General features: G+C 37.2%; 1 protein-coding gene across 2 annotated transcripts in view; it reads right to left on the bottom strand.

Moving 5' to 3' along the window:
* LOC108698796 (ATP-dependent RNA helicase TDRD9) overlaps positions 1-26,708 on the bottom strand; it is a 104,301-nt gene that overhangs the window by 68,794 nt on the left and 8,799 nt on the right. For both annotated transcript variants that reach the window (XM_041573090.1, XM_018230601.2), the window contains exons 2-13: positions 24,145-24,233; positions 20,562-20,656; positions 19,583-19,804; positions 15,224-15,346; positions 11,651-11,731; positions 7,140-7,304; positions 5,864-5,967; positions 4,950-5,011; positions 3,323-3,377; positions 2,905-2,989; positions 2,434-2,491; positions 2,220-2,324 (exon numbers count right to left, since the gene is read on the bottom strand). In XM_041573090.1, the coding sequence (XP_041429024.1) occupies positions 2,220-2,324; positions 2,434-2,491; positions 2,905-2,989; positions 3,323-3,377; positions 4,950-5,011; positions 5,864-5,967; positions 7,140-7,304; positions 11,651-11,731; positions 15,224-15,346; positions 19,583-19,804; positions 20,562-20,656; positions 24,145-24,233 (1,244 nt within the window). The remainder of the gene's footprint in view (positions 1-2,219; positions 2,325-2,433; positions 2,492-2,904; positions 2,990-3,322; positions 3,378-4,949; positions 5,012-5,863; positions 5,968-7,139; positions 7,305-11,650; positions 11,732-15,223; positions 15,347-19,582; positions 19,805-20,561; positions 20,657-24,144; positions 24,234-26,708) is intronic.

The raw sequence follows: 26,708 nt of genomic DNA, 5'->3' as shown, positions 1-26,708 counted from the left end.
AAAAAAATTATTCCAAATCCTATTTTATCACATTAGTCAAGCAAAATGAACTTAAATTACACTATTTAAATTATTTGAATCTTGTTTACTTCAGTCAGGGAATTCAAAATGATAGCAAGCAGACAGGAGCCATTTTGTGGACACTGTTTTTAAGGAAAGCTTTGTATCATCTCAGAATCTTGTTTGTGTGCACCAGAATGGGGGACCCACTGTCCATTTCCATGCATTGGCTAAACAATTAAATGTTAAAGAGAACGGGGATATGTGGGGAGAGCAGTGACATCTAGGAAGTGCTGAATGGAAAGTGAAAGTAATTGCCTGCCCCGCCTCTATGCCCATGGCATAGAGCAGTGATCCCCAACCAGTAGCTCGTGAGCAACATGTTGCTCTCCAACCCCTTGGATGTTGCTCTCAGTGGCCTCAAAGCAGGTGATTATTTTTTAATTCCAGACTTGGTGGCAAGTTTTGGTTGCATAAAAACCAGGTGTACTGTCAAATAGAGCCTCCTGTAGATGAAGAGTCCACATAGGGGCTACCAATAGCCAATCACAGCCCTTATTTGGCACCGCCCAGGAACGGTTTCCCTGCTTGTGTTGCTCCCCAACTCTTTTTAAATCTGAATGTTGCTCATGGGTGAAAAAGGTTGGGGATCCCTGGCATAGAGGAAGGGCAGACAATATTTGATTGACAGCTGAGATGTTTAAATGAGCTTACAACAGCTATGAATGCTTTAACAACAAATAGAAATTGGATTTCATGTTTAATTTGAAAAGGACTTTTATTATACAGATTTTTGTGTCTGGGTGACAGGTCCACTTTAAAGGAATAGTTCAGTGTGAAATAAAAACTGTGTAAATAGATAGGCTGTGCAAAATAAAAAATGTTTCTAATATAGTTAGTTAGCCAAAAATGTAATATATAAAGACTGGAGTGAACAGATGTCTAATAAAACAGCCAGAATCCAACTTTCTTCTTTTCAGCTCTATAACTCTGAGCTAGTAGTCAGTGACTTGAAGGGGGGCCACATGGTACTATATTAGAAACATTTTTTATTTTGCACAGCCTATTTACTCAGTTTTTATTTTTACACTGAACAATTCCTTTAATGACTCGTCAAAGGTTAAGACAAAAATTTGGTTTCATTTACATGAAAAAAGTTTTTTGTCCATCAGGTCAAGATTTCATATTCAGTTTATGTTTTATCACCATAACAAATTGGGAGCTGAAAGTCGTCAACATACAATCAAACCAAACACATGCAGCATATGCTCAAATGTAAGGCTTTCTTAAATTCTACTTACACATTTTCAAGGCGTTATTAAATTCTATGGGAACTTTGTGCAAGTTGAGAAAAAATTACAGATGTGTACAGACTCACTTGAAAGTTAACGCAACACATGGCAATAAATTTCCAAAACACAAAAAGTTCAATCTTACCACAATATTTCTCATGTGAGATGCACTCAGGAAAAACAAGATAGAAATTAAAATTTGTGTTTGGTTTGTTTACTGCAGAAAGACTACTATATAATTTAAAGTGCTATGGAGCCATGGGGGCAGCCATTCAGTCTGATAAAATGAGTAAAGACACAGGATACATAGTGGTTCTCTCTGCTTAGCTTATCTGCATTTTCTCCCTTTTTAGCTTGAATGACTGCCCCAATGGCTACACAGCAGCTAGTTTATAAACTTTTGTAAAGTTTCTAAAGTAAACACACCAGTTGTACCAGTGCAGGGCGAAAATACATTATATTTCCATTACTGATCTTTTAAGGGTCCTTACAAGTCTTTATACATATGTTGTAATTTAGCCCTTTTTAAGAGAAATTTACAATATTATTTAGGGTTAACTACTGGACCCACACCACCCGTAATTGTGATATTCTTTGACAGTCTACTGCATTAGCCATATCATCTTTCTCTACAAGTAGAGAGAACTATATTTACAAACAAGTGGCCTGCTTACTATAGCAAATGTGGCTAAAATCTTTTGGAACAGATAATAGGGCACTTGCCTCCAAATGCTCCTATGCCAGAAAAAGAGAGGTCTATTTGCAAAGAACCCAAACAGCCCCAGCAATGAATGTCAGAAGAGATTAGCACAGCTTCTGGGACTCAGCCATATTTTTAAGTAAGGAAACCTATAATGCTTACTATATATAACCATGGATATTTCTTAGTGAAATAATTAACTTTTTTATTTTGCAGTAAAACTTTACCTTTCCTCTGATCACAATTTATCTTTGATGCCCAGCTCAATCTCAGACTCTGATAGTGGGTTTCTTCATCACAAACAAGGGTTTTAGTCAAGCAAAAATCTACAACTGCAATTAGAAGAAAGTTTCTAGTATTTAACCTTCTTCAATACAGCTTCACATTTTTTAATAAAAATCCGTGCACTGAATACTGTTAAAGGCATTTAAAGCGTGATACCGTATTTTACATCTGGAACGGTTATAGAGCTCTCAGCAATATTTGTTGACAAAATGACCTGTTAAAAACACACAGAAAATGAACGAAAATTAAACAGTATCTTGAACTTGATGGTAACTAAGCTACATGATGAATCAATACTGGGGCAAAACTATTCTACTGGTTGATGTTTAAATGTTTTTTTAACGGGTAAAGTGTTCTAAATGACTAAAACATACTTCTCCAGAAAGCCCCTGGCCCTAAGCATGCCAATTGGTCATGCCAATTGATCCTATAGCTGTAGATCTTTTATCAATAAATAAGATTGTATAAAAATAAACCGTTTTTTGCATTAATAGGGCCAACTAGTTTCTATTTAATAAAACAAGAGAACATTTTAAATATTTGTAATAGATGTGGACAGCACCAATTTGTTGTGAAATTATAGGCCATTAAAAACTGATTTTTTTTCCCCCCCAATATAAACTGTACCTTTCTATATCCAATAACAGGAGGCATAAACACAAGGTTTTGTTCATCAAGAGTGATGCTTGAATGAAGAGGATACACATGCAATCTAGAAAACAGATAATTAGTTCATATATTAAAAGTGGAGAAAGCAGTTTTTTGCATCCGATATTCATTAGCACATCTGAAATATTCCAGATGACCCCTTGAGGGGGGTCTTAGAGCGGTGACCAAAGAGGAGAAGCTTGATGGCCACTGAGAGATATTTGGGAATGGCTCTCCACAATATTAGTGCAAGAGTAGACCACTTATTTACTTCTATAGATGCTTTAACTATGGATATCAAATTAATACAGCAATGTTTTCATATATCTGTAACCTTGCCATGAGTGGTCCATGAGCGGTCCTGAAAAAAAAATCTATAGCAATTAAGAGATTTTACCTTTTCTGTACCATATTTGTGAAAAGTTCATGCATGTAATTGATCTCCATCAAACCTTTTAAAAAAAACAATAAAAATATTAATTTGGGTAAAAAAATGTTATCCTGTTTCTCCGAACACTTCAAGAGACTCTTTAAAATGTAGTACAAGGTAGGTGGTGCATATTAACAACTGCAAATTTCCTATGAAGAAAAGATGACCTTAGTATATGTCACAGAGCCTCAGTGTTAACCACCTGCATTTATTAATCTCAGAAATGGAGGTCATGGACATGAGAATATCACTACATACTCTTCCCTCCTGCTAACAGCCTTATAAGACAAAAAATGTTCCAAAATGGCTACTGGATTACTAACTGGATCAATCTCTAGAGACTAAAAAGCCCTATTTATACATCATATTTTTGAATTTGTTTTTACAATACTGATCTATTATCCGACTGTCCTGGAGTCATATTTCAGGTGATTTCAAAAAAAGTTATGCTGACCTTGAATATATTTGCACATTAATTATATCCCTTTTCAGATGTCTAAAGCCCCTCACTCACCTGATCTTAGGAAGCAATGGATTGTTAGAACTACCCAATTCATGACCATTTATATAGTACAAGGGATCCATTTTCAGTTGCAATCAATAACAGGTTAGCCAATGGACTGTTCCTTATTGATAACCTGTCACCTACCCAGTCAATGCAAACTGATCATAGAATGAAAAAAATATATAAATGATCAGAGGTTACATCAGTTGTCACAGGTCAAATGATCAGTGGATCCAGAGTTAAAAGTTTTTTTGTTTTTTATATTCCAGACATTCCAACATTTCTAACTTGAGCCCACCTTCTTCACTTTCAAGCATCTGTACTGGTTAGAAAAGCTGTCAATCCCATTATTGGCCAATTTAACTCATATGAAAACACCAGGAATTACCAATGATATCACCAGCTGATATCTCTGTATAGAGGGATTGTTTCTACATGTGTTTTTTTTTGCTAAAGATAAGTACCTGATCACGTATGTTTTTATCCTATTCTCAGTTTTCCTTGATCAGATTGGCAACAGGGTCTCTTTAATTTAAGACATTACTTGCATTGCATTCAAAATAACTGAAGGAAACATATTTTTGTGTCGGACCTTTTCAAATACATTATAAGTCTCTTATCAGTCTCATTTTTAATTTACTCCAGCCAGAACATATATAGTTGCAGGTTTAGATTTCTCTGCTCTCAGATATTTATACACTTAAGGAAAAATTCTGTGGTAGGCAAATTGGCAGGCAATACAAATTAAAGGAAAAAGTGTAATTCACTAGGCAGTGCCAAAATGTTAGGCAGCCCCTGGTGAATTAATTCTAAATAAAATGTTTATTTTTCTAGCCCAGTGCTTTCCGGGAAAGAAATGCACTGACCTGGGGATCTTTTTAAGGAAGTGCCACATTGCCTATGACTGGGTGATGCCTAAAATGTTAGCACAACTCAGTCCCTTTCAACATAGTATGTTCATTTAGTTTTTCTTTTTAAATAAAACCTGCTTGAATACTTTTGGATTCTGGCCCAAAACAATTTTACCAGCAAGTTGTTTTACATACTAAAGAAATTCCAAAAATAAAGTATGAAGAGAAACGTCTTTACCTGGCAAGAAAACCAAGACACTGTTGGACTCAATATAATCTTTACGGCTCATTCTTCCTTGCCTATAAAATGCAAAAGAGCAAAAAATAGAATATATAAACATTTACAACTCAAGGTAATTATGTTCAGATTGAAAAGCAATTGTCAATACCTTTTCTAAAAATGTTTAACTATTAATCATTCATCATTTTGGAAACCTACAAAAACAAGAAATCCCTCCAGAATGTTTCAAAAGTGCGTACTGCTAAGACAGTAACTCTACACTGTATAAAACATACTTTACAAATATAACAATGTTATATCATTATAATCCAGACATTTATGCATCTATTTTCTTTATCAAAATTTGTTTTGAACATAACAATAGTCCAAAATACATAAAATACAAATCTGCCAGTTTCATTGTATTTATACAGAGAATAGTTAAAAAAAGACCCAGAAGAGAAGCCTGATTGCTAGCAGGCAATGACATGTGTCTGTTATGTAACAGGAACATTTGGCTTTATGAAAGGTTGCTGAGCAGCTCCACTTTAGAAAGAACTGGCTTTAAAAATAAATCAGCCAATCTCTTGTTCCCTGTACAGATGTGGCACTGACTCCCAGCTTTAAAATGCCCAAAGCTTAAAATACACATCTGTCAAAGAACTAGTAACTTACAAAATAAATGTAAATTGGGAAAACAAACGATCACATGAGTTTGTAAATTGATGTAGGTCATGATGGTAATAGGGGTTAGGATAGATATGTGGAGCAAGGGGTATAGTGCCCCTTTAATTGAAGGAGTCACAATATAACAACTATCAGAGGCACCAGAAACAACTTATTTTCTGTTTCTGTTTCCGTGCCCCTTGCTTACAGTTATTATATGATAGAGAAGTTCATATTTTATACAAGCACTGCTAAAACATTCTTACTTTAATTCTTCCTTTTCCATTTCATCAAATAAATGTATCAAAGATGTTGCAACTTCGTACATCTCCTTACTTATTAATGGTTCGTCAAAAAAATGATCAGCAATCTAGATGAGCCAAAACAAGAATTGGTATTTTTATTATTCAATAGCAAGCTCCATACATTATTCTAGTTGTTTTTCATCAAAATATTACTGAACCAATCCAGCTAAAATAACACAAAAGAAAATATTACTGAACCAATCCAGCTAAAATAACACAAAAGACCTCTCATGGTTTGCATTGTAGTCTTTTGAGAAATCTGGAAAAGGATTTAGGGTGACTTTTTTTTAATGAAAATCAACATGGCTCAGTATGAGCAATCCATATCTATCACTCTTATTTACAAGGTGCCAGACATTTAGTAAAATAATTTTGTCTTTGTCCTCAGAAACGGATAAAGAAAAAATGCAGTAAAACAACTTTTTTTTGTTTACAGTTTTGGAAATTTGTGATATAATTTACATATATATACCTATCTTTAGTATATCTGCTTTTATAATTGCCAAATATCAGGTGGAATATGTATTTTTAAATGTTTAGGCATTTAAAGTTATGGAAATGGAATTGCAAAAGGAATTGCAAGGTGTTGAGAAAGCTTGGCTTATGCTGAAATATGTTCAGATGTCATCTGGCATTTAACACCAAATGCAAAAACTAGGTAGTACACAAAGGGTGAAAAAATAGCTTCTAGGACATGAAATTTTTCTCAGGTTACATTTGCATTAACTTAGTATGTTATAGATGGATCTATTATAATTAAATGTTGGCCTCTCATTTTTCTGTATGGTTTTTAAAGTTTCCCTATTATGGCCATTTATTTCTGTCATGAACCTGTTGATGGTCACTATCCTTATGAACCTAAATAAATTGAATTCAATTGTTATTATTTTACATCGTATTTTTCATTTGGTTCCATTAACCTTCTGTTTTGAGTTCAAAACAACTCCATGGTTGCTATGGCAACGAATATCTAGCAACCAGATTAAGAAAAATATAGGAATCCCACCCAGGTCCATAATAACTACATAAAATAATACATTAGATTCTTTTGGTAAATTAGAATATTTAGTCACAATTCGAAGACACTACATCCTAAAAGTTAACGTGAAAGTGAAATCACACACGGTTATCGAAAGAGCAGTTGAAATTTAATTCCAGATCTAATCATATCAGCACTTCAATGATATAGCAAGAAATTATATAGTAAGAACATATTTCTCAATGTTTCGCTTTTTACCTTGGCCTGTGGAATGTCCTTCAAGTCATCTAAATAGAACACCTCAATGTCATGAGGTTTACCTTCTACCTCAAAAATGTAAGCTGGGGTCAGTTTATTTAACACAGGGACTGCAAAATAATCTGCAAATTCTTTGCAGTTGATGGTGGCAGACATTAAAATCACCTGAAAAGGAAAAAAAGTTTATAAATAAGAGCACTGTTCATGCGTGCAGATGCCAATTATGCACATGCATGCTTTCTGTGGCCATCATTGTACAAATGTCACATAATGGGCCAGATTCAATTCAGAGAGAAAATGTTATCTCATGGTTTATCAAGTGAAAAGTCATGGGTGAGATTCAATTCAAGGAAAGAAAAAAAAACTTTTCTTCTAATTTAGTTAAATTTTTTCCCCATAGGCTTCAATTGCGTTTTCACTTAAAGGAAAACTTTACCCCCAAAATGAATACTTAAGCAACAGATAGTTTATATCAAATTAAGTGGCATATTAAAGAATCTGGTGTGTGTGTGTATATATTACATCTCTTGCCTTGAACCACCATTTCATGATTGTCTCTCTGGAAGCAAAAGACAGAACCGTGTCCATTAATTGGCTCATGTGACCTAACATGTATGTTTATTTGTGTGCACCGTGAATCCTACGATCTCAGGAGGCCGCTCCTTATTTTTTAAAATGCCAATTTTCTATTTCGGATTACCCAATGGCATATACTACTAAAAAAGTATATTATTCTGAAAGTGGTTTATTTACATGAAGCATGGTTTTACATATGAGCGGTTTTATGCAATATTTATTCATAGAGACCTACATTGTTCAGGGGGTATTTCCTTTAATAAACCATAAGATATGCTCTTCTGAATTGAATTGCATCTCAAATTAAATCTCATCCATGACTTTTCACATGACAAATCTTTTTCTCAATTAATTGAATCTGGCCTATTGTTAGCAAGGAATATTGCACTATCTATCTATATATAATGAGTGAGATTAAAATAAGGATCGTGAACCATATCGCAGGGTTCCCGATACTTATTTTAATCTCACTCATTATACACGTTTAGTACTCTGTGGGCACTTTTGATGCAATAATAAAATGGACTACACTATGGATCTTATATATGCAGGATTCTGCACACGATTGATGATGTGTTATGACACTATCCGGACACTTAAGAGAGACACTCCCAAGATGACGTCACAATGTGTTTGAAAGTTTGGCGCCACTGGAGCCTTTATTTAGGGGGTTGTTTGTAGGTTTGGCATGTTTCAGCAATGTCTTATTCTGTTTCAGGGATCTTTGGAAACAATATATGACAAATGGCATGTAGGTTTTAAATGCAGTTTTATCCAGAAATTAATGCAAAGAAAACTAGCCTAGCCTACTTAGCCTGAAGCATAAACTAAAAATTAATGCAAATGAACATAAGAAAAAAAATGTAATCACAAGAAATTACAGTGAAAACAGATGAATGCAATTTAGCCTTTGGAGGTAAAAATAATATACGAAAAAACTCTCCCAAGTCAAAGCATGGGGTAGCAGTTTACAGTATTGGCTCCATTTACCCAGTTACGTGTTAACAGAGTTCATGGAAGCAATATTTTGAAAGTAAAGCATGTTTAACAAAAAAATTTTTTTTTTATAAAAGACGATTTTGAATTTTAAAACAGTTAAAACATTAATGGAATATTTTATGCGTATATACCCATGCATTTTAAATAACAATAGGTGTTGTGTGAATTTTTAGGCACGCATGCCAAAAAAGTGTTACTGACTTCAGTATGCCCTGAGGTTCTTTACCTGAGGGAACAGACACCAGCAAAAAAAACTAATGAAAACCACTAGCTACAAGGATACACAGGTGTGTACAAACTTACAATATACAAGTACACACAGGGAGAACAAGTATTTGTCACGTTCGGCACCCTATATCCAAAACTCGCATTAACCCGGAAGCGCACTGGCCGCCATAGAGGAACCGGCATAGAAGGAGACAGGACGCACGCAGCGGGCATCCACGCCAGAGCAGCGGCTTGCATCCCCGCCAACCACTAGACCCCCAGGGAAGGCCACTGGACCACCAGGGTAAGGTTTCCTTAGAGTATTATAACACATACACGGAGATTAAGTGGGTTATTTATCAAAGGTCCAGTTTAAGAGGTTTGTGAGGTTTTTTATACCTCGAATAAACAACTCAAATGTTTTCTAATTTATAAAATAACTCAAATGTAAAAAAAATCTGAATCGGTGAGTTAGGGGTGAAAACCCAAATACTCAAATTTATCGAGTTTTCTGTAAAAAAAACCAAAAAAAAAAACCTTTAATCTCTCAAATTAATCAAGTGAAACCCACAGAAAAAAACCCACTTCGATATACAATTTACCAAGAAATTTACCAGTGCTGCTCTTCCTTCCTTTTGGCCTGAATTCCCATTTTCCATTCAGTTACTTTGTTATGCTCTTGTAGTTTCTTTCCTGATCATTCACTCCCTTGCTATTTGCTTCCTGTTATAATACAGGTATTTTCAACTATTCACTCCCTATTTCGCATGTTTCCCATCATCACCTTAATACACGCCACCATTATTTATTTTCCTGCATTTTCCCATTTGCTTCCCCCTTCATTATTAATGTTATAGTTTTTTTTAATTATTTGCCTTTTTCTTCTAACTCTTGCAAGCTTTCTACTGGGGGTCATTGGCCCCTTCTAAAAAACAAACAAAACTACAAATGTATTGTTATTGCTACTTTTTATTACTAATCTTTCTATCCAGGCCCTCTCATTCATATTCCAGTCTCTTAACCCCAAATAAAAGGAGATTTTGTGTAGTCACCGTTAAATCTCTCTCATCAGTCACTTGGGGGACACAGGATCAGTGGGGTATATAGCTGACACCACTAGGAGGCAGGACAAAATAGAATAAAAAATTAACTAGTCCCTTCCCCGTCTGCTATACCCTCCTCTGCAGGCAGTTAGGTCAGTTCATACGAAAGCAAGAACAGGAGGTTACTGACTAAAACGTTAAAAAATTAGAATTACAATGAACTGGTGGTTGTATATGCCAACCTTGTCTGAAAGCAAGTGAAGGCCTCATTCCAGGGTGGGAGTCCTGTGTCCCCCAAGTGACTGAAGAGAGATTTAACGATGAGTACACAAAATCTCCTTTTCCCCATTGTCAACTTGGGGGACACAGGAACAGTGGGGACTTACTACAGCTGTCCCCTGATATTCGGGCGGGAAGAGAGGCCTACATGGAGCTAGCCACTGCCACTTGGAGTACCTTCCTGCCGTAGCGGGTGTCAGATGCTGCAAAGGTGTCAAACTGATAGTGTTTGGCAAATGTATGAGTCCACGTGGCAGCCTTGCACAATTGTTCCGCTGAGGCTTGGTTCTGTAATGCCCAGGACATACTCATTCCCCTGGTGGAGTGGGCTCTGAGTGAAACTGGGGGGGGTCTGTCCCTGTGCCGTGTAGGTAAGCCCTTTGAATGGCCTGTTTGATTCAACGAGAGATGATTGTCTTGGTGGCAGGGGTGCCCTGATAGGGCCCTGAAGGGAGTATGAAGAGAGAGTCCAATTTGCGAATGTCTGACTCAATGCAAAAAAAACTTCCTCACGGGGTCCAGAGAGTGAAGCGCCACCTCCTTGGAGTTAGAAGGTGATAGACAGGTGGTTTGAATGGTAATTTCTTGGTTTAGGTGAAAGTTGGATACCACCTTAGGCAAAAAGGACAGGACCCTCTGCCCAGGTCCTGTCCAAGGAGTTCACAGTCGCCATCTTTTCCGATTTCACTTCGTGACATTCGGCGCATGCGCAGTAGATCCGTACCGGTAACTGTTCCTACTGCGCATGCGCCAGAAGACCATATTGCTTTGTTTTTCTTTAGGGGTTGGATCCTTTGGGTGTACCAGTTTTTGTCTCAGTGTGTTGCTAGGTTTGAAAAACACAGGGACATGGTGTTTGTTAAAAATCCTCCTGAGTTTCTCAGACACTCCAGCTACATATGGGATGACTATGTTTCGCCTACTATGTGTCTTCGGGCAGTTATTTCTATTGGTTTTCCTGTTGGGCTTGGTTGCTGCTGTTTTGACAAAGGCCCAGTCTGGGTAGCCACACGCTTTCAAAGCTCCTCTAAGATGTTTTTGGACTCTGTATCAGTTGTCACAACTTCCGCCCTGTGGTGCAGAGTTCTAATGACACCCAGTTTGTGTTCCAGCGGATGGTGGGAATCAAACAACAGATATTGATCCATATGAGTGGGTTTCCTGTATACTTCCGTCTAATAGATTATGCTGATTGCAGCAACATTCAAGAGGATATATATTCTCGAAGGAAAATTAACAAGTTATTTTGAATTGAGAAAGCCAGTTGGATGACTCTTGAAACGAACGTCTTCAAAGGGAAAAACACAGCAAGTCCAGTTGATTTGACTTATTTCTATAGATATAAACTGTATGGCAATTATGCACTAATAATACATATGTTTAAAAAAAAAAATAAGATAAACCGACCTTCACAAATCTTGAGTTTGTACAAAGGAGCTTGCGCACCACCATTAGTAAGAAGTCCATTTCCTCTGTACGTTCATGAACCTAAATTGAGATAAAAAAAAATTCAATAGCTTACCACACTATAAAACACATCAGAAAGAAATACAAAGATAATAATGTCTGTGTGGTGTGGGTATATATATTCTCCTTTTTCAAGTATACATTCCACTACTTCCAACAAGCTCTCACTGGCTTTTAAGACTGGCATCCACAAGCAATCTGAATTTGTAGCTACAGGTTTGGGACCAGTTAGCTAGAATGATCAGGGCCTAGGGTTTTACAGATAAGGTTTTTTTTCATAATTTAGATCTCCATAACATTTAAACGTTTATTAAACCCAATAGTATTGTTCTGCCTCCAAAAAAGATTAAGTCGACTTTAGTTGGGTTTAAGTACAAGGTATTGCTGTATTAATACAGATGAAAAAAGGAAAAAACATTTTTAAAAATGAAGTCTATGGGAGATTACCTAATTCAGAGTTTTCTAAATAATGGGTTTCCAGATAATGGATCCCATACCTGTATTTATTTCTATAAGCTCTCTCTACTTCTAAATCTGAAAACACTTTTGTCTGTTTTTTTAGGGTTTACATATGTTTTAAAGAGGACAGTAGAATACATTTCTACCTCTTCCCTTTCAGACTTCCTACATATGAAATCCACATGCTGTATGTCCAATTAGCAAATAGTTTAAAACACATCTTATTGAAAACTAATACTGTATGCAAAATAATTATTAATTTACCAGAATTTGATCGCTTGTCCTGGACAATAAGGGATGAGGCGTACTATACAATATGGAGTTGAATAAAATACATATTTTGTATTATACTTTATTTTGAAATGTCTACCGTATATACTCGAGTATAAGCCGAGTTATTCAGCATCCAAAATGTGCTGAAAAAGTCTACCTCGGCTTATACTCGGGTCAGCGGGCAGTAGCTGAGATTGCAGTCACTTTTAATCATTCCTATACCAACAGTTCACTTAGGGAGAGACTGCAATATCCCACAATGCCGTCTGTTGGTTATATGAAAGAATAACAGTGAGCCCTCTGTTGGTTATATGAAAGAATAACAGTGACTGCAATATCACACAGCGCCCTCTGTTGGTTATATGAAGGATTAACAGTGATGGCAATATCACACAGCGCCCTCTGTTGGTTATACGAATGATTAACAGTGATGGCAATATCACACAGCACCCTCTGCACATGGTAGTGGGACAGTGGGACAATGCACACAGTAATCCATTTGGCAATTCTCTGTCACCATCAACTTTGCAAAGAAGTCCGGTTGATCGCTGGGGGGGTCGCTTTGGCAGAATGTGCGCTGCTGGGAGACAGGGCTGTAGTTGTGTCTAGGCTTATACTAGAGTCAATAAGTTCTCCCAGTTTTCGTAGGTAAAATTAGGTACTTCGGCTTATACTCGGGTCGGCTTATACTCGAGCATATACGGTATTCTTTCATTGATAACCCCTTTATAGGTATTTGTTTTCATGATACATTATATTGGGATTAAACAAAGACTAAAACATATTTTACATGCCAAAGAAACTTTAATTAGACAGTAAAGCCTGGCAGTAAAAGCAAGAAAGGGGGATGCATAAATAAATTAGCAAAGACACTGTATTCTCTAAGGCAACAAAACACTTGAAAAGACCTGTTTCCAACTTGAACAAAAAGGTCACCCTTCAGTGACATTTTCATGAAAAAACACCAAAAGCCTAAAGGAAAACTGGGGCCCAGTAAAATGTATTTTTAGAAATTCTTCTTCAATAGTCACTTCCAAGATTGATTAGGAAAGTTGTTTAATTTTTTTCCAGAAAACATAAGTTCAATCATGCTTCAGGGTTGTGTGTTTTTCCCACTGGTAGAATGCCTGTGGCATTTTCCATGGAATGTAATAGAAACCACCTGTTACTACAGGGTGTGGTTTACATTATTCTCAATAGAAGACGGCACAAGCATTTTCCAGCCAAAAAACAGTCAATACACTTTGGGCGGCTTAGGTGGACGAATAGCTCCCACTCATTCCCTAGGTAGATAGGCAGGAGTATCACAGGGGAACACTACTATTAACCTATTCAGCCATTCGAGATGTGACTATACTTTAAAATTTGGCTATGACGGTCACATAATACTGCAGATCCACCTTATGCTATTTTAAGTAAATGATGTTTTAGGATAAGGTCCCGCACTACTTCAAAGGTTGTGAAGAAGTGAGTCTTCTATATGTCAGCGTGTTTTTATAGTACTTGTGATTAAAAGCCAAGTTTTAATATACTATTTGTATCTATCATCTGAACTGGATGGCTGGAATTATAGCAAGTCAGGATTGTATCTAGCCCTGAATGATTTCAGTAGTAATGGGAATATTGTACGTAACATAGTTTGAAATAAAGCCATATTCTACTTTGTTTGCCAAAGTACAAACAAAACACACAAAAATCCTCTGCATAAATAAACCCCTCACTCCCCCCAGCTGCTGCCTTTTATAAAGGTCCATTTTTTGGAACCCGTACCCGACCCGTAACCTGCAATCCGCAACCCGGACCCGCATTCTTACCCGATTGGACCCGCAAGTACTTTATCCGCAACCCGGACCCGCTGACCATCAAGAATCAGGAAGTGCGGTCATTGTAAACTGGAAGTGACATCGGAAGTAGGCGTGATCAGCAAAAAAATTGAGTAAAACAGAAAGTGCCGTTGTTGTAAACCGGAAGTGACATCAGAAGTAGAGTTGATCAGAAAAAACGAGTAAAAATCCTTTTTTCTTCTCCTATTGAGAAGACCCGCGGCCCGATCTGCAAACCCGCAGAACCGCCGGCCAGCGTCTATACCCGCACTCAGAACTTCTACCCACAACCGCAGGGTACCGTGTTGTACTCTACTCCAGAGTCACAACAAGCATACGGCTCCTTCACCACACTCACAGTGCTGCTCCTACTCCAGGTCACTTCAGGAACCCTTGCAGCTGCATCACACTGCTGATCCTGATACATTTCTGCAGCTCAGGAGCCATTAATTGAATTTACTGCAAAGCATTGCATGTATCTTAATGAAATGTATATTTGATGCAATACTATATTAACTACATCTATATCTAAAACCAGCAAAATAAAAAAAATCAGTTCCAGAATCCTAGCTCCCATGATCAGATTCCCACTCAATTCTTATGGATGGACCAATAAATTAATTGATTGGTTCGCTTAGCACTTTTGCAATTTAAATTAAATTTTCTGTGTCCAGGCATGTTTTTTAGACGTTTTAAACTTGCTAATACAGGCTTTCAGTTCTTTTTGAAAGTCAGTGTCAGGGACCCTAAATTGCAAAGATGCCTAGAGGATCACTCTAACTTTTTTAAGTTTGCTTTTAAGCTCCACTTTGGCGCCAACATTCATGCTCCAGGTCTAGAATGGTCAAAAAGACCGTTTTAGAACAGGTGCACAGCACATTCCTAGGTTGCAGAAGCCTTTATTTCCTTTCAAATGTCAGCAATTGTAGCAAAGTGTTAAGGCAGGAAGAATACTCACTTCATCTATAAAAATGTGTGTGAATTCCAGCAAACTCTTAGCAGCAACAATCTTCTGCAGGAGGACCCCGGTTGTCATATAAATTAATTGAGTTTCCTCTGATGCTACCTTTTCCAATCCCACCTTAAAGAGAGAGGTAAGTTTAATTAGAGTGATTGTTTTATTGACCAAATGTTTCCAAACAGATACTGTGGGGCAGATTTATCAAGGGTCGAATTTCGAATTGAAAAAAACTTCAAAATTCGATTCAAAAAGACCAACTGAAATTAAGTCTTTTTTTGGGGTCAAATAGGTCTGTATTCGGCCAAATTCGATTCGACGTTTTTCTCGAAAAAAAACTTCGAATTTTCAAAGTCCACCAATTGACTCCATGTAGGTTCTAGGAGGTTCCCCATAGACTAAGACAGCAATTCGGCAGGTTTTAGATGTCAAATGGTCGAGGTTGAATTTTTAAAGAGACAGTACATGATAAATTTCGAATCGAATTTGGACTATTCCCTAGTCAAAGTACACAAAAAATAGCTCGAAATTCGAATTTTTTCAATTTGAAAATTCAACTCGATTCATCTGCCCCTATATGTTGAAGAGTCACACTCATCCACTGCAACTATACTTTCTCTGGCATAAAACAGAAGGAATGTGAATTCATATTCATGATCTATATTTCTAGCAGTTATGGGAATGAGAATGCTATAGTATTCAATACTATATTACACCATTTGCCTTGCAAACAATTCTACTATTTAAAAATTATTTTCAAATTACCTGCATCTTTTTTTTTTCAAACTTGTTTTTATTTAAAGATCTTTACATAATAGTTATACAATCACGACTAAATAAATATTCCTGTGCCGTTCTGATAACATTATGTATCTACATTGTTCTCTCTTAATAATAACAGTAATAACAATTTATACTTTCAGCTCAGGTGACAAACAGCAATACGTTCTGTGGTAGGAGGCTAGTAACCTGTTAATTAGGTGTCTCCTGGGGGCGCATGACTTGATTGTCGTTGGTCTTGTAGTTGATCTCTGAGGTAGTGGGACGATTCCACGACCATCATTTGTTCCGTCAGTTGTGCTGTATCATACCATGTTGTCATCTAAATGTGTGTACTGTGAGGTGTCTGATTTGTTGTGGTAGGGATTCTATGTATGTCGTCCATGTCTTCAAATTTTTTTTTGGTATTCTGCTCCTTTCTAATTGTGGCTTCCAGCCAGTCCATATGAAAGAGGTAGTGTACTTTTTATTTTACTACCACCATGGTGGGAGGATCTTTGTTTAGCCATTGTTGTAGTATTGTTTTCCGGGCAGCTGCTGCCAATCTTCCAATCAGATTCTGGTCTGTCTTTGGTAATCGGGCTAAGGTTGTGTCATCGCTAAACAATGCCCACTCTAATTGTGCCTGAACAGGTCATCTGAGCACCATAATCTGCAACTTCCTTCCAGAAGTTTTGTAAGGAGGGGCATGACCATAGGTTATGTATTAAATCTGCTTTTGGAGAATGACATCTGAGGCAACTATCAGAGGGCGGATTTCCCATTTTGTATCTCCTAATTGGAGTTAAGTAAGAATTGTGCAGTATTTGCAGAGCCATTTCAGAGGTTGTAGAGTTTGGGATGTCTATGGTCCATGCAAAGCCTGGTCTTTGTTTGTTATCTATGTCAATTGATGTTCTAATTGTTTGATATAATTGTGAGGTTGTTTGTTTTTTATGTCCAAATTTTTTATTTTCCAGATTTGGTTAAATGGGTTCTAGGAGGTCCCCCAGGAGAAGTTGTAGAGTTAGAAATATATGTTGTGTCGTGAATGGGAATTTGTCCGTCAGTTTTTCCCGGGAATATACGGTGTAGTTAGTATCCATAATGTCATCTATGTTTTGTAATCCATTTTCTCTCCATTGTGAGAGAATAGGATTACATATGCCTATTGGAAAGTTTCCGTTATCTATCCATGACAAGTATGGGGAAATGGTTAGCGATAGCTTTTGTTTCTGACTACATGGCATGCTTAATATGTGTCTAGAAATATGGGGTTGTTGCGTAATGAAAGTGGTATTTTGTGGATTGGTGAGTATGGTGTATAGTTAAGCGAGTGATTTTGTGCTGTGTAGGGATCGAGATATTGTTGTATAAAGATCTCTATTGAGGATCCAGTCTCCAGCACATCGAAGAAGCGATGCCTCATTATATTCTTTGATGTTAGGGAGGTTGGTTCCGCCTAAATGTTTGGGTTGTTGTAACTTAGACTGATCCTCGGGTGTTTTTTGTTCCAAATGAACGTTCAAAATGCTTGGTTTAATTTCTTTAGAACTGTTGCCTTTATGTAGTATGGCAAAATCTGCAATGGATATAATAATTTGGGGATATTGTTCTTGGAAGTCACTATAGTTATATATAGGTACAGGTATGGGACCTGTTATTCAGAATGCTCTGGACCTGGGGTTTTCTGGATAACAGATCTTTCCGTAATTTGGATTTTCATACCATAAGTCTACTAGAAAATCATGTAAACATTAAATAAACCAAATAAGCTGCTTTTTGCTCCCAATAAGGATTAATTATATATCAGTTGGGATGAAGTACAATGTGCTTAAAAATAAAATCTATGAGAGATGGACGTTTCGTAATTTGGAACTTTGTCTGGCTAAAGGGTCTCTGGATAACTGATCCCATACCTGTATATGCATGTGATAATAATAATTCAAAAGCACACTGAGTGACACAAATAGATCAGTAAAAGGCGGGCTTCTTTTGCACAGAGGTGTATCTGTCCCATGTGCTTCAGCCATAGTGCTTTTTATTATTATTATTATTATTATTATTTAGTGCTGATAGGGCTGTTTTGACTAATGCGGATTTCCCTGCATCAGTAGTCAACCCCCACCCATGTGCTGTAGCCCTTAAAGGAGAACTAAAACATGAAAAACGAATATGGCTAGAAATGCCATATTTTTTTTATATTGAGCCAGCCTCAAGGTTCAGCATTTATATAGTAGCAATGATCCAGGTCTTAAGCCACAGGAGTTTCCCATCTTGGATTTATTTAGCAGTGTCTGTGACACACACATGCTCAGTGTGCTTAGAGCAGCTAAGCTTACAGGTTGTAGCAAATCATCAAGCAGTAAATTAGATTTGCCTGTCATATATATAAGCTGATGCTACAGGACTGTTTATTAAATGCTGATGCTAATTGTGCTGGTTTCTGAGCTGCCATGTACCACTAATTATTTACTAATCATCCTTATATTGTGACATTTATATTCTACATTTACAGTATATTGTGAATTGCCCCTTATGGGAATCAACAAAAAAGAAGATGGGGACTTACTGGGGCATCTTTGTAGGAACAGATCTTCACAGCTAAATGGCTGCGGTTGCCTTGAGCCGGTACAGAAGCACAAAACATCATTTACATTTCTGCCCTACTTCTTTGGTTAAGTTTTAGTTCTACTTTAAACTGAACTGGAAGCAGAATGAGCAGTTTTCTCCATTTCTCCACCCTCTAAAAGAAGGGTCACTTTTTCCACTGGCATTTGCCAATAGTTTGAAGCAGAGGAGTGGCTTGGCAGTACCCCTTTAAGATCAGTCATAAATGTGAATTATTATGCACATTATAGGCTGTCATACGGCACACTTGCCTTCAGATGTTTACTGAAAGGATAAGTAAATTAACAAGAATTGTCTCATGATCATTTAGGAACAAGGCGACGACAGACATAAAATGACAGACATAAAACAGTAGTACATCCTCCATCTGGAATCACTATCCTGTTAACGCTGCATCAACACTCAGTGACAAAACTTCTCATAATGATTTTATAATGTCCCTGTAACATAGAGATGTTAAAAGAAAAATAAATGTAGCATGGTTGGCAGCAAACAACAAAATTGTGGCAGCGGGGCCTTAGCCACAATGAGAAGCCTGATGGGAATACACCTGTAATGTATTAGAAATTCAAGAAAAAAAAATGCATATAAAAAAAGTGAATTTAAACTGTAAAGGAGTAGTTCTACTCTTAAGGGGTGATTCACCTTTAATGTAACTTTTAGTATGTTAAAGGCCAATTCTATACAACCTTTCAATTGTTTATTATAAATTTTTTGTGGTTTTCTAATTATTTGCCTTTTTCGTCTGACTCTTTGCAGCTTTCAAATGGGCCTCGCTGACCCATTCTAAAAAGCAAATGCTCTGTAAGGCTACAAATGTATGGTTAGTTACTTTTTATTACTCATCTTTCTTTTCAGGCTTCTCCTATACATGTTGTAGTCTTTTATTCAAATCAGTGCATGGTTGCTAGGTTAATTGGGACCCTAGCTACCAGATTGCTTAAAATGCAAAATTGAACAGAGCCTTACCTGATATCCAACTCGGCCACCAAGACTCCAACACCGTTGATTACTTATCCATGTAGCAATGCTTCGTGCAGCTATTTTTCGAGGTTGAGTAACAACAATATTACAGTATTGTCCATGCTGCCTTAGACAATCCAGGATGAACTGTGGTAATTGAGTACTTTTACCACTGCCAGTTGCCCCATGTATCACCACAACTGAATGATTTTCGATAAGTGTAATTAACTGTAAATAAAAATAATGAGGCGTTATCTTCTGTGTTAGAGATACTACTTTCACATGATTAAAGGGGAACTATTATTATAGAAAATCCACTAAGCATCCCATAACATAAGTGGATGTAATTGTTTTGCACAAAATAGGTTTTATATCGTTTGTGTATATTTTTGTTATATAAATGGTTGCTTCCTCAATTTAGCAATTTAATCCTACTGCCCAAACTATTCAAAATCATACTGTTTGTCGGTAGCGCAAAGCAAATTGCTTACTGCCAATTACAGCAAGTGAAATCTGTCTACTTCATCCTGTCTGTGTTGTTATTTTGCTTATTTTCAGGTCTTACTAAAAGCTAATTTTACATAAGACTAACAATGTGCTATTACTGAATTAAAACTCAAATCAAGTTTGGATAATTCATAATTCGAATTTGAGAGTTTTGACCATTAAAAAAAAAAATAGAAAATCTGCTCCCTAATGTCTGCATTTTCAATCAGGGTATTGCTAAAGACAAAATTTTACTCCAGTCGTTTTGGAACGACTGATTCCAGTTCAACTATAAAGGAAGAGAGTGTAAAAACCCTCTTAAGGGTATCAAAATGAATCAATACTTTTTCCCTACTTTTTTAAGCACCTATGCAATTAAAAAAAAAATAAAAAGTGATTTAATGACAGATTTTATATACATTGGACAGGATGGATTCTTGGGTTCTGTTTAGAAAGTCACCAGGTATGAGGGAATGCATAATAACAAACGACAATTTACCTCTTCTCTGCTCTTTAGTATAGGCAATTCTGGATATTTAGGGTCCAATTCCGGCATTGTTAGTGCATCAATTTTTGAGATTTTTCTTGTATGTGCTGAAATGGTACAGGTCAGAAAATTTTAAAATGCCAATTCATAATAAGCTTTATGTTACTATTTCAACATCTCTCACCCTTACACATCAAAACAATGCTCTCCAATTGTACAAAAAAGGCAAGCAGTATTCCACTATATTAAAAGGAGGATTTTTTCTACTCAGGCACCATGGGGGTTAAGCCGCTCTTATTCCTCAGGTGGCAGGAGCACTAAAAACTTAAAACCCTTAAATACTCTATAGAACAGGCATTATGTCCTGCTTCCTGTAGTAATCTCCAAAAAAAAAGACTAAAGTCCCTTTAAATACTTTGAACATTAGAAACTAAACCAGTACTTCCATTATTGGCCAAGTGTCGCCTAAAGAGAAAAAGATGTTTCCTGTCCCCCACAGGACACTTAATCATAGGCTTAATCGTGAGCCTATGATTAATTGTCCTGTGGGGACACAACGCGTCAGGCTATTATTTTTTATACAAGATGTAAATAAAGTTTTTTGTACTACTTTATAAAAACTTTTGGACTCCTGGATTCTACTAACTCATTAACTTTTTTGGTTAATGAGAATGGTGCCTGCTTGTCATTTTAGGCTTTATAAATTCTCAGAGCCCTCACCATATCCAACAAATGAAGGGCCTTCTCCCTGACTGACTTAGGTCATATTTACTGCAAACCAAAAATAATAAAATTATTTTTTGTATGACCAAAGTTTCTGAAATTTCCCCTTGTTTTCCGACCCAACAGTCCTCGTTTCTCCTCGAGTGAAAAAGCAGGAATCCAAAGTTCGAATAGGTCAGCGCTAATAAAAGCTCAGGGAAAAATAGAACGAAAAAGGTCAATTGAGACCATATGAGGTTGAGGAACTACAACTCTCTAAGCGAATACTACACTATATTATCTATTTTTCCCTGAGCTTTTATTAGCGCTGACCTATTCGAACTTTGGATTCCTGACTTGGGTCAGGCAGAAGTGAGGGAAAACCACTTGGTTGAATAGATGGCCAACAAAACCGATGCTTTTCATGATTGACAGGCAAACAGGGCCTCCTTAAAGGAGAAACAACCCCTTAATGAAAAAAAAACTCCCCCCTCCAGCCTAGCTGCTACCCCAGGCAAATGCCCCTAACTTTTTACTTACCCCTCAGTGAAGATTCAGGGATCGGAGTTCACAGCAGCCATTTTCCGGGTCTTCGGTCATCTGAGAATGAGACCGGCGGATCGGGACATGCGCAGTTGGAGAAACTGTGCATGTGCCGAAATGGATGGAACTTGCAGAAGCGCCGGAAGACACAAAGACCTGGAAGATGGCTGCTGTGAACTCTGATCCCTGAATCTGCACTGAGGGGTAAGTAAAAAGTTAGGGGCATTTGCTCGGGGTACCAGCTTGGCTGGGGGTGAGGAGGGAGGGGGGGGTCTATGAGGGGTAGGGGTTTTTTTTTTTAATAAGGGGTTTGTTTCTCCTTTACAAAGACTTGAATGAAGGTCTTATGCAATGTGTTTCATTCAACAAAGCTCTGGATTTTTTTTGACAGGGTGGAGGGATGCTCTGAGCTCCAAAAACCTTATGACATCCAAGACAGGGCCCCCTCACAGCTAATCTTCCTAAGCAATTTTGAAAGTAGGGAGAATCTAGGAATCAATTACTAGATATTCACATCTGCTACCTAAGGATCCCAATACCACGCAAAGAATATTGTATATGTAATATTTTTTACTGACACAATCATGTTAGCTTAGCAGTGTACCTACATGCAAAGTATCCCCATTTATCACATGAACTACATAAAGTAAAACATCTGAAATATTTGATATTGACTACAGGCATTAATACTTATAGGTCATGGTAGCTGGAAACCAATACATCCCAGCAGTTTCTGGAAGCATTATCATAAGATGTAGATTATTTACCCCTTGCTATAAATATGTGCTGATACCTTAGAACAGTGCTGTCCAACTTTTGTGGTACAGAGGGCCGAAATTTTACCAGCCTACATAGTGGAGGGCCAATAATGGAAGCCAGTGTTGACCACTCCCTGTTTTTAAATCACACCCATGTTACCACAAGATCATGTCCACATTAATTGTGGTAGCACAACAAAAAACCAAATGGTTGGTGCTCACTGCAGAGATATCACTTATCACTCATGTGAAAAAAGTTGTCATATTAAGACATACCCTTAAATCCATATGCCTCTTCTTCTCCATGGATAACACAGCACCCCCAGCACATGATTAAACATCTTAGGGACCCCTAACCATAATTTATTTTCAAATGCTAACAGACACCCAGAACAAATACCAGGTTTATGTGCCAAAGGCAGAGCACATCACACACAGGCAGAGTACATCACACACAGGCAGAGCACATCACACAAAGTGCATATGGAAGGCAGAACAGAGCAAGAGACAGTGAAACCTATCAGGACCACTCAGTGACACAGTGCTGGTGCCCCATTAGCATTTTGTATAGAGTGTGAACAGGCAAACATGTTTCAGTCTGGGTCTCAGGTGTGAGCAGTACAGGGCTTTATGGGTGTGAACAATAGAGGTGTCACAAGTGTGAACAATGTAGTGGGATCACAGGTGTGAACAATACAGGGGATTCGTCTGAATTTGAAGTTTAAACAATGCAGGGGCCAGTTAATCTCTGCAGTGATACCATTTAAATTTTACAAATGGTAAGCAGGTAGGTGGGGGGCCACAGAAGGGGGGGGTTGTGGGCCGCCAGTTGGACAGCCCTGCCTTAGAATCTTGATTTGCAGTTAGAAACTTTACAAAATTTCAAGCAGCAGTATAATACTGGTAAATAATCCCTTTAACCCTAATAGAGGGCAGTGAAAGGAATATCAGGAGAGGTTGTTCCAAAGATGTAAGGATCATTTGGAACAAATTGTTTTGTAGGGATTCATGAAGAAAGTTTTGTCAGCAGTAATTCTTAATATGTACAAAATATGTATTACTAATGGGGTGGGTTAGAAAAATATACATTGGTATCAGAAAAAACAAAATCAATAGCGTCTGTTAATTTGCAGAAAGATCAGATTAGGATTATCATACTTACAATTACATTTCGAGAACATTTGTGAAATGTGCTGTTTAAATTTAGCTTAGTGTGGAGAATGTTTTAGGACAATGCTACACAGGTAAGTTACTGGCAGTTTTGCCTACCTCCTTCATTGCCTCATAGGAAAATCCCTCAAAGTGGTAGCATCAGCAGTGCAGTGTTCCTTGTCAAGGATCACCTAGGAAGTACTGGTGCTACCATTAAAATCCTTCAGCGTAACATTGGCATGTATTTTATACTAGAAAGTCAGGGAACTGCTGCCCTTCTCTACAGAACTACCATTTCAAATACCCCACATTCGGTTAATTAAAACCTTTACTTGTTTTTAATACAATTTTCCCTTCATATCAGATCAAGACCAGCTTGTCTGTTGGTTACAGTTTTCTTTTAGCAGCAATTTTTAATCAAGGGGTGTGGAGTCCAGTACCTGTGTTAGCAGAACAACTCTTGTACTTCTCAAGCTCTCGCTCCTCCAGCAGTCTGAACTCCTTAACGTATGCATTTTCAGACTGCACCCTAGGAATTAACAGAACACAAGTGGGTTATGTGTCAAAAGCATTTATAGAAAAGGCCAGTGAGTTCCCTAAACCTATGAAATAAACTGTCTTTTCAGTGCACATCAAAGCGTTAGAGAATTGCTCCAGGGATTTTTCTCTAATTGCACTTATTAACAAAGACTCACAGTGGCATTGTATGAACATTCTGCTTCTGCCCTTATCCAAAGATATCCTACAGTGTACAAACCCAATTTACAAAGGCAACAACAAGTAAACAATTTACCACTTTAGCAGAATTTAATGAAAGAAACCGGAAAGAAGATATTATTACAATAAAAATGCATTTCAACACATAATTAGCAATAGAACATTAGTGCAAAACTGCATTTAACAAAAGACACGTGAAAATCACTCAAACATAAAATATTCCTAAATCCTTCAACATCTACATTTTATACTAAATTCACTGAAGGAAAAAAACTTAGACACTCAGCAAATACAAGGTGCTTGAAAGCTTGCAAACCCTTCTGATTTATAATATGAATTATATACATTTCATTACATAAACATAACCCAAAACAGCAAGAGAACTAAATCAAACAAATAAGTATAAAATCATTGTACATTTATTTATTTATTTATAAATTAAGGAAAATGATCCAAAAGTCACATATCTGTGTGTGGCAAAAGTTTGCAAATATCTAGGATTCTCTCTAGTTCAGTTGAACGTTGGGTATTTTAATTCATAGCAAGTTAATCAGGTGTGAGTATGGGAAGCCCTACCTTGTTGACTTTTGATCTTAACAACTCAGGTTTATGGAAGTTTGTCATGGTTCAAACAGTTGATTTCTGAGGCCCTCACAAAAAGGCTATTGGTGCTCACCAGGCTGAAAAAGGTTACAAAACTTTGAGACTAAACCAGTCCGATTGTGTACAAATTGAGGCAATTCAACACCACGGTTACCGTCCCCAGGAGTGGTTGACCAATAAGACTTACACCAAGAACCCCAAGGCTAAAGTCTAAGGTACTAAAGACGTCACTTGCATTGGCAAATGTCAATGTTCAAGAGTTTATCATCAGAAAAACACTAAAAATGGTGTGCATGGCAGGGCTGCAAAGACAAAGGCCGAAAGCAAGAAGGCTATTGAAGAATGCTCTGTGAATGAGACTAAAAAACTTTTCAGCTTGAATGAAAAAAGTTGTGTGTGTGGCAGAAGGCCAGCATAAGGATCGTATCCCATCAGTGGTGATGCTGAACATGGTGATCGCAGTATCTGTAAAGTTTAGCAGGTGAAAAGAAGTCACAAAAATGTTGCCTGCCTAAAAACGAAAAAAAATAATTTTGTAAGAGCAGCAACACACAGAGCAACTTGAACGCTTTGTCCCCTACCCATGAAGTTACAAAAAGTTTAAAATCGCTCCAATAAACTGTTTGTTGCTTTTTTTTTTGCTTATCATTCTGTTGAGGCCCTATGCTCTATTTCATGCTGACTTTTCATGACTATTAGAGTAAAGCTGGCCACAAGATAACATTATGCTTGCCAACTGGCCCACTCCTGACCAAATAAGCAGCTTACTGGCCTCTATATGGGGTCAAAACATGCGCCTCCCTGACCAGTCTGCAAAGAGCTCACCAAGCTATCGACCATACTGGCTGGAATATCCTATCAGACAAACAAATCTGTACAGACCCCCTAGAATGATCAGACTAAAGGCATGCAGACAAAATAAATTATTGTTATCACCTTGATTTATGCCCCCAGCTCAGCTGGCAAATCAGGAAACAATCTACTAGTTTGGCTACCTCCCTAAAAGTAGGTTTCCATGAATATGGCAGGCATAACTGGGATTCTAGACACTAGATTGCCACAGAAATTCGAAAGCAGGGAGCTGCAAGGAAAAATGTTAATTTTAAGGTGAACTATGCTTTTAAAAGCATGCCCAGTCTTTGGAAATTAAATGTCATTGGAGTGAGTGGCCTTTGTTACGATAGGCACAATTATTTGAGATGCTACTGCTTCTAACCAAATTTAAAGGAAAACTATACCCCCCAAACAATGTAGGTCTCTATAAAAAGATATTGTATAAAACAGCTCATGTGTAAAACCCTGCTTCATGTAAATAAACCATTTTCATAATAATATACTTTTCTAGTAGTATGTGCTATTGGGTAATCATAAATAGAAAATTGCCATTTTAAAAAATAAGGGCCGCCCCCTGGGATCGTAGGATTCACTGTACTCACAAACCTGCCAACAAACCATACATGTTAGGTCACATGAGCCAATTAATAGACAGAGTTGTGTCTTTTGCTTCCACACTTCTTCCTGTTACAGTTAGAGTTGAAGTATTTCTGGTCAGGTGATCTCTGAGACAGCACAGAGACCATCACGAAATGGTGGCTTAAGGCAAGAGATGTAAAAGGGCAAGATTTACTTAAATATATATTCCAGTTTGGTAAGATTCTTTAATATGCCACTTAACATGATATGA

This window comes from Xenopus laevis, chromosome 8L (assembly GCF_017654675.1).
Source record: "Xenopus laevis strain J_2021 chromosome 8L, Xenopus_laevis_v10.1, whole genome shotgun sequence".
Lineage (NCBI taxonomy): Eukaryota > Metazoa > Chordata > Amphibia > Anura > Pipidae > Xenopus > Xenopus laevis.
Note: the sequence above shows the minus strand (reverse complement) of the source record. Positions and strands in the feature narration are given on the sequence as shown.